Below are 9,491 nucleotides of genomic sequence, written 5' to 3' on the forward strand. Positions count from 1 at the left end.
ATGGGATTGTGCCCTGCTTGGCCCCTGGGTGCTGGCTGCCTGGGTCAGTTTGGGCTCAGGTTTTGGCAGGATTAGCTTTGCACCTGATCCCTAAGTGGAACTGACCCAGCTTGCACTTTGTGATCGTGGATCAGACATTGGGGGAAGTGGCAGCTGGTGGTGGCAGGAGGAGGAAGTGGGATCACCCGTTTCGGCAGCAGTGTGCTCTTAGGTCTGCTTAGCTGCGTTATCAGCTTGCGTACACAGGGATCACGGCGGGGCTGGCACAGCTCTGCAGCATGTGCGACTCGAGCAGAGAAGCTAGCGCAGGCGCTGGAGGCAGCAGGGAGCTGTGCTGAGGAGGGGGCTTTGCTGCTTTGGGGCTGGGGCAGCTCGTCAAGAACTTGCTCAGGACTCCGTCGTCCCCACTGCACGGTGCAGCCATTCGGGGAGTCTCGCTGTCGGGTGCTCCTCGCTTGCCAGCATGTACCCAGCTGGCTGCGTGCATGTTGGCATGACGGCATCTCAAAGCTCGATTCTCTCCAGAGCGTAACAGGCTTGGAAGCCATAGGAGATGGAGCCTTTTGCCCTGGTTGCTTTCCATAAAGGAAGCTTTCCCGCTGTCTTATCCCTCAGAGCAGGAAAGACCATCTGCCCCAGAGGGAAACGAGGAGTTGCTAGAAGCACAGCAAGATTCTGGGCTGGGAACTGCCCTGCCCCTGCCAGGCCCTAAGCTGCCAAAGGGTTTTTTGGCTGGGAAGGTGTCGGGCATGGTTTTCCCAGCACTGCATTGCGGTACCTGCTCCCCTTCCTCCCGTCCTTCCTACAGCGGGCAGAGCTCCTGTTGCTGGCTCCACGTGCTCCTAAAGGAAACAGAGTTGTTGGGGCAGCCGTAACTGTGCCAGCACCCGAGGAAACGTGTCTTCCCTACGCGGCCCAGGCGGTTGCTCTCATCACTGACACAGGAGAACACAAGCGTCACACAGATTAGGAATGTTGCCGGCTGGGCTGACTGATGTTGGGGAACCTGTCTCCCTGGGTATTCACAGAAATAAAAGTGACTGCTGCTCCTGTGGCTTTTTCCCAAGTAAAATGTGTTTTCCATGGTGTTTTCTGTGGGGGAGGCTGGACTGGTTGGGGTCATCTGAGTGATGTCTCTTCCCTCAGAAAATGCTTGTATCCCAGAACAGGCACAGTCCACCGGAGCAGGGAGGTGCCTGCTGGTCCCGGTTCGCCTGGAGCCCATAGACACAGATTCTTAGACGCTGGTCTTTCTCTTTACTAGCTATACATTAGCACGGCCAGGAAGACTATTTGGAACCATAAAACCCTGGGGCTTTTTGTAAATCTAATTTTGAACTGAAGTGTTAGGACCCAAGCACACTGACTTAGTCACTGGATGCCCAACAGGCTGTTCAGTGTTACCGCCGCTGCTCACACCTCAATCTCAAATGCAATCTTTTCTTTTTCCTTTTTTTTTTTCTCCCTTGCGTAATAGTCGAAACCTCTTTTAGAAGAAGTGGTTCCATAGAAAGAATATTGCTCTGCTTCAGGGATAGATCTTTTATCTATCATGGACCTTACAGTTCTTGGGGATCTTTCTTTCACAGCTGTGGCACAACTGGAGGTCCAGTTTTTGGGGCTCTCTTTCCCCTACAGGAGGTCTGGCCTGCATCGATTCAGACAGAAATTTAACCACAAAGGACAAAAAGCTTTACTGACTTTTTCTTTATACACACAGGAAATGCAAGTTTTAACCACAGAAATATTAGCATTACTTCATTTAGAATATTACAGCCAAAGCATAGGAAGTGTTACAGAGGATATGAATATTCTGGTTGACCATTTTAATGGTTTTACTGTTCATCTTCCTACTACCACACTGCACAGGAATGAGAGTCACTAGTGAATCCCTCTGTCTCCGTATTGCCTTATCCAGGGAAGGTGAGGAAGAACATGCCGGTGACTTGGCCTGCACTTCTGTGGGCCAGCCTGTGCTTCCGCTCACGCACCCTACGTGCTGGAGACAAATAGCCTGTTCTCGTATGACAAAATGTCAGCGGTTGTACGCACTAGAACAAATTCACCTGTCATGGAAGTCTGGAAATACCAACATTGCTACATCGGCTGTGAATTTAAACAGCAGAGAGAGGACCTGACCACTAGGCTAGAACACCACAGAGTTGAAATACGTTACTTTCACGTGGTCACATAGCCAGAATCGGATGGCAAAACCGCAATTCATTTAATGGAAGAATCCACAATCTCCTGATAATCTTGTCTTCCTAAATTATTCCAGGACAGTTTATAACACGCAAGGAAAAAAACACTAACCAAAATAACTGCTCCCCCGACAAGGTCATAAGCACCTGGGAAGATCCGCAACACGACAAGCTGCAGGACCATGGCGATGACTATCTCCAGGTGCTGTACGGTGCTGACCAAAGCAGGGTGGAACTTGCTTAGGGCATAGTAGACCCCCAGGAAGGCTGCTGTGGAGCACAGGCAGATGGCAAGGAGATAGCTCCAGGTTTCTCCATCCAGTGGGACGATCGGCTCTTGAAGTAAGAACATGGTGGACGCTCCCCACACCATTCCCGTCCAACTAAAGGTGAACAGTGCCGTCCACATGCTGATGTTATCTTTGATTGACCTATACACGATCATGGAGAGAGCAGTGGTCAAACCTGCCATAACAGTCATGGTATAGCCAAAAGCTTCCTTCCAGGTGCTCAGCAAAGAGTTCTCCTCCTTAATGATGTTGGGGATCATGACCAGACAAACGCCAAACACGCTGCCAACCACAGTAATTATGTCTATGTAAGCCATTCCTTCATCTATGAGTAAAAAAGCCAAAATGGCACTGAACACTGTCGTGGTAGCCCTCCACATAATGGTCCCGTTGCTGGGGGGAACTATAGAGAAGGAGGTGTAAGCACAGGTAATAGAGATAACATTGCAGACCCCATAGAAGAAGAGCCGGAGTCTGTACCCTTTGGGGCCAAAGGGAGGCTCATGGTAATAACACACAACAGTAATGGACAGCACCTGTAAGACTGAACGGATGAAAATTAACTCTAGGGATGGCACTTTGGAACGATCAGAAATTAATCTTGTAATTAGAGCCACACATCCGTGAGCCACGGCAGATCCAAAAAGGACTACCCACGTTTTCCTCGACTGCAGTATATTTCCTTCAGGAAAATGCTGGGATTGTCCGATCTCATCGGGTTTTGGCAGTTGTGCTGGCTGAAGCTTGGTGTCTATTGTACCAAAGAAGGTTCTTTCTCTCTTTTTCCCATCATTCAGTAGTCTTTTCTTAGGATTATCCTCCATAAATACTCCAGTATCTTCATTAACATCCTCATATCCCTCTTCTCCTGGCTGGGGATAATGAGAAGTATATTTCACTGTTACTGTGTTGGGATGAATTTTCACTCGCTTTTTGACTGGGTATTTTTGGGAAGACGTATCCATTTCCTCAGAGAAATGTCCTGCTCTTAAGAAAAGAATGGAGAAGCACTGTTATTTTTATTTAAAGAATAGCGAGAGATTCATTAGTATGGAAATGCTGCTAGTGTTTACAAGCTATTTTTATCAAGCGAGTGCAAGTACCAGTAGATTGTTCTTGGTTTTGCTTTAATTTTCCGGTGAGTTACTGCTAAATACCTTTGATAGTCAGGCCATTTGGATCTCCTTGAAAGCCAACCGTGGAACTTCATTTTAGTCACTAGTTTTTGAAAATTATATATATTCTCATTATGCATAGTACGTATAATGCATTCTAGTATATTCTTATTCTAATGAGGAAGTTCTCTTGCTAAGCTTTTTGGACAGTAAATACCCTGTAATTATGAATTATACTTATTGTTAATTGCTCGCTAATGTCACAAGATTATGGAAGAAATTTGGCTGGAGGAGATGATCGCCTTGCTTCTAAACTGACAGAGAGCAACGCAGGGAAATAGGGAGTATCCCTGAGCAATTCAGCAAGTTAGCATATGAATAAACACATTTTAGAACAATACTTTGACAGTGTTAAAAATTCTTTCTTCTTTTCACATCCTTTTATTTCCAGTGATTGATTTTGCAACAGATTTGTTCTTCAAATACGATTTTTTTTTTTTTTTTATGGAGAAAATTTAGAGGGGCTGATCCAAACTACTAGCCAGACCTTCCCGTGGCAGACATTTAAAAACCACAGCAACAAAACCACCACCCTTCTGTCTCCTACTGAACGTCCATTTCACACTACCCAAGCGGCGCGAGCTCTCCCCTCAGAGCCCCCGATTTGTGCACACCACCGTGACACACGCAGCAACACGTGTGGCGCTGCCTGTGTCACAACGGCGGCATCAGCCTCCCAAAACAAGCAAGCAAGCCCTTCACCAGCACAAACTCCGCTGTCACAGGTGCGTGCAGCCTGCTCACAGGGAGCCCACCTGTGCCCTTAATTCCCTCCAGCTCTCCGCTGAGCGTTCCATCGCTGTCCCCAAGGCCAGTGTGACAGCACCGGGGCAGTTTAATACAGGCACGGGGATGTCAATGAGATTACTTTGTTTCCGCAGCGCCCTCCACCATCTGCGCAAAGAGCCCTTTCAAATGAAGTGGCAGCAGGAGAAATGCAACCTTTCCTGCCTTCTATTTGCCCCAGCAAATAAACCCACGCAGACCTTACCTGCAACTGAGAGATTTAATCCCACGCCAGAAAAGGAAAACACCTCTTCGTCATTTACATCTTTGTCAGGGTGTCTAAACAGAAACAGTAGATGCTCTCAGGTATCAAATAGGAAAGGTTACAATCATCTCAGCACAGAAAGGAATACCCAAGGGAGGCATGAAAAATTCTGCTTGTTTTTGAAAGCTGAAAATTTGAAAAGCACTAGCATGCTTTTGAGGCCATGCTCCTTGGGAACTGGCAACCCTGGTGCATCATTATGAAAAAATCACCACCACAAAACCCAAAAAACTTAGATGGAGAGAAGGCAATCAGTGTCAACTTGCCAAAACCACTCCTCAGCCATCTCTCAGAATTATTGATGGAACTATCCAAAGAACAAGTGGTGGTTTTGTGAGCATAAGGTTCCTACAGCTTAATAACAAGAAAATTCACCTTCCCATGCCTGCTGTCCTGCCTCACCAGCGCTGCGGACGAAAGGATGCCCAGGAGGACCCATCCTCCCGATCCAGTCATCCATCCCCAGAGGCCGAGCCCAGCCCTGCAGGCAGCAGCAGTTTGGCCTCTGTGGTGTCAGCAGGGGATGGGTATGGACAACCCCGCAGTCCTTGTCCGCAGGGAGTACCGAAGCACCAGAGCAGGTGGGTCCTGAAGGTGCAAGACCACAGCCAGGTGGACAATCGGGCTGAACAGCACGACGGTGGTTTGTCGAGGGAGACCACAGATCAACAGGCAATGTAAAAGTGGGTGCAACAGTTCTTCACAGAAATACTTAAAAATATCATGGCCAGGTTCAGCCTTTGTGTTTTCTCCATCCGTAATCTGTGACAGCCAAGCACTGCCTGTTTCTCTTGGAAAAAATAATTTACATAAGAATGGGCCATTCTTCCTTTTTCCTCACAGGCTGAGCGTTTATTGAACCCCCTGCCACACCCAAGCTAAGCTGTAGCCTACTCCTTGCAGGCAGAGTGAATCCCTGGTAGGGATCCCGATGAACGGGAGCGGGGAGAGGCGCAGGCACCGAGTCCCAGCTCTGGGTGAAGGCAGCAGCACCAGTTTGGACCTGCACAAGTAAGGAGGGCATCCTGGGGCACCACCCTACTCTTGCTCTGGAAGACTATGCTCCCAGCCCTGAGATACCTCTCTGAAGCAGAGATCGGTAGATGTCAGAGGGTCTGAGGACAAGAAACACCCTCGTCTATGCTAGCACTCCTCTTCATGTTTCTGCTGCCAACCCATTTTCAGCAGAGCTCAGCTGAAAAAACAAAGCGTACCCAGTATGCCGCTAAATGGTGGAGTACTCCTCCACAGTGCCCATTAACGTACGGTTTAAATACTGCAAGAAACGTGAGAAGAAACAGCTGAAATACCAAGGAGAGTAAATAAAGAGGGTAAGAGCTGGGTATCAGCTGCACTAGTGGGCAGTTCAAACAACCCATCAAACACTTCAAAACACCCTACCAGAAATCTACCCCGGTCTCACCTGCTACTTGCCCTTGTTCCTCAGATAGGTTGTTAATTTCAGATTCTTTTTATATGCAAATACAAAATGCACTGAATGAGTCCAGGAAGGCAGTGATTTTCACAAGCACAGCTTTTCTTACCTAACATTTTCATTGTGTTATAAATTCACAATTCTGCCTTGCTGTCCCCACATCTTAAAAAAAATTAAGATCTTCTTGATTTAAGGCGCAATATATGGATTGGGAATAAAATAAGTGGGAGGAAAAGAAGACAAAAGGTGCACAACAGGCATTACTATTAGAGTGACAGCGGATCTAGTCTGTATAAACTCCGTCATTTCATTAAGAAACAGCTGAGTACATGCTGCAACTATTGGTTCATGAAAACAAAACCAAAACAACTAATTTTTTACCATTAGCATACAATGGTAACTTTCTTGCTTTCTGAGTTTAGATTACATTTTTTTCCACCAAATATAGAAAAGGGTATACAAAACAGACAAAATACAGTTGCAAATTTAGTACTGGACCTGTGTAATGCATTCAGAGATCTCTCTGGAGGAAAACAATAGATCATGAGCATGTAGCTCAAAATGGCTGTCCTATACAGACACCGTATTCCCTCCAGTATTCTTCAGCACTAAGAATGCCAACAGTTGGAAGGTCTGGAAAGTGGAAGGGCAAACACATGAGAAATGAGAAAGGCAGGAGATGAGAAGTAACAAAGAACAAAAAAGAACAGGAACATTTAAAACAAAATTTAATTTTCTCTACTAAATACTGAGTATATGACAAATGTTACGCCAACTCTCACACCGTACATTTATTTGTACTCTTTGGTGACCTCGCTTTTCTTCACCAGCAAGAATTTCAATGGAGACTGTGATTAGTGCATATCCCAAATCCATTATGTTTTTCCCAGACACAAATTTAAAATAAACTGGTATCAGCACAGCCTAAGCAGAAAACTTCCTATTTCTATTTCTGCTAGTGCCTTTTGTGGAGATCACATGAAGTTTTTATTTTTATTCATATCTGGAAACATAAAATGGTTTGTTTGCATTTTCTATGAAAAACAATTTGATTTTGAATCAAGTTTAACACAAGGCTGAAGATTAAACACTATGCAAAATTCTCATGTTATATAGCAAAATGAACATTCTCAATTCAAATGGCAACCTGGGACACCCGTTTAAATTACAAGCTCAGGAAAATCACTGACTGTCAAAGAGTGAACCCCGTTTTCCCATGGGTGAACAAATAATCACAATGGATTCAATAAACATCAGAAATCATTAATAAAATACACACCATGATTTCTTCTAAAAGAAAAAAACCCAAATACTTCCCCTCTCTCCCGCCCATCACTACACATATGCTGATTAGCAAGGCAAAAATAGGTGACTATATGCCACTTGACTGCTGGGGGGTGGGAGGCTGAGCTCTCCTCCTTTGCCGTGCCTGAAGGAATTAAGGCTTCAAGGTCTGACTGGTGATTCTAACTACCAATTTTCAATAAACTCACAGAAAGATACTCTCATCTTCTGCCAGATTGGTCAAAATCAGTCAGCCGACTGAAATGTTATTATGAAAGATTTGCAGACATGGCAATTACAGTCCTTACGAAGTGGAAAACGGGAAGCCAGCTATCCCCATGCTCTGAAAGGCAGGCCTCGCAGGGATGTTCCTTTGCCTCTTCTGTGGAAAATCCCCTGAATCCTGACCAGGTTAGACTGAGATTACCAGAGGGCTGTAAGCAATCTCTATAGGACAACTACAGACTAACAATTTTCCCTGAATATTATACGTATGAAAGACCCCCTCCACCCCTACAAACCCATGTAACTGACTTGTGCCACCTTTGCTAAGCACTTCCGTACACAGTGCGCTGCCTTCTCACAACGCAGGTTTTCCTTTTGATTCCTTATCAGGTGCCGGAAAATCTCCTAAATTCCTGTTTCAGCACCCTCTCCATTAACCTTAACCTTGCTGGAGATTCTTCGGTGCTTGATAGTTCAGGCAACGGCACATGCCAAGGGATCTACACTCATGTGATGTCTGATTAGTGTAACACAACGTGAATCGAAGGGGAAGAAAAGGCAACATAAGGTGCACAGCAGGCAATTAAACCTTGGTATCACTGAAACGGCGTACATTTCTGCTATGCTTTTAAACTATTTGATAAGGTGCACGCTGGAAAACCAGAGTACCTTTATCTTTTTAGCCAGATGGTCTCACTATATCAATCAATTTTATTAAAAATATATGCAAAGAAACTCAAGTCTTTATTAAAATTTAATGAATAAAAAAAGCTATTTAAGAAAATTAAAGAGCAATTATATGAAAGGAGTTTTAGTACTTAAGCACAAGAGCAAACATTATACACAAACCAACAAACCGGTATCCCATGTCTTCAAATTAATTGGGTCACGTCCAACAGCACTGCCTAAGGGAAGAGTCAGTACATCCAGAATTCAAATACAAACCCTACACTTAAGCCCCACGAATTGTCAGCACATTCCTGATAATATTTTGCTACCCAAAAAACAACCTATATTTGTGCTAGCTCGCTAAAGCTGCGACATGCGATTTCAATGGGATTATACGTGACACCTGTAATTTCCCTTGCTTTCACTAACCTATTCTCTTGCTGTATACGGGCTCCAAATGCATCCGGTTCCATGAAAAAACACTTCTCTCATTTCTGCACTCAAGTTTGTTGCCTGCTGCAACACCTCTGCTGCAGCAATACTTGCATTGAGGGATTTTGGAAAAAGCCACTTTGCCTGCAAACTTCCCATTCCAAAAACCCAAATCTGAACAAACCCCTTTAGACTGCAATTCCAGGCGTGGGGAAAAGAAGGGAGAATACATCAATACTTAAATATAGTCTCCTACAGCATATGCAAATAGCTTAGCTAGGTAGAAGAAAGGCCTTAAACGGTACATTACAATGGGCTGAAATAGAGCACAAGAAGGTTTACTAGAAGAGATTACAGGTTAAGATTTATTTAAAGCTTACTGCTTTTTATCGTCTCCCAACAAATTGCATAAAACCTGGCAAGGCAGCAAGCTGGTGCGAGTGAGGTGTGTGCAGAAGGGCCTGCGGGGACAACTGGGTGAAAAACGGGAGACGCGGCCCAGAGTTGTACACGGAGGATGCCGCACCGAAGAGAGGAAAGCTAGCAGAGGAAGCAGGGCATCTCGAATGAGAACACGGAGCAGGTTCAGTAAAGCTTCAGAACACCTGAGAGCGAGCAGCAGCCCCGCGCGGTGGCCAGGGCAGGTCTGGCGTCTCGGCTGGGAGGCGGGCGGACGAGGGGCTGCTGCTGCTCAGGCTCCTTCCCCGCCAGGCCCTTCTCTCGCCGCCG

General features: G+C 45.6%; 1 protein-coding gene across 1 annotated transcript; it reads right to left on the reverse strand.

Annotated features, from left to right (window-relative positions):
- Positions 1–2,220: 2,220 nt before the first annotated feature.
- SLC35G4 (solute carrier family 35, member G4) lies at positions 2,221–3,616 on the reverse strand. The gene has a single exon (XM_009572735.1). The coding sequence runs from the start codon at positions 3,454–3,456 to the stop codon at positions 2,221–2,223; it is 1,236 nt and encodes a 411-aa protein (XP_009571030.1). The 5' UTR covers positions 3,457–3,616.
- Positions 3,617–9,491: the final 5,875 nt, after the last annotated feature.

Source organism: Fulmarus glacialis, unplaced genomic scaffold, assembly GCF_000690835.1.
Source record: "Fulmarus glacialis isolate BGI_N327 unplaced genomic scaffold, ASM69083v1 scaffold41792, whole genome shotgun sequence".
Classification (NCBI taxonomy): Eukaryota; Metazoa; Chordata; class Aves; order Procellariiformes; family Procellariidae; genus Fulmarus; species Fulmarus glacialis.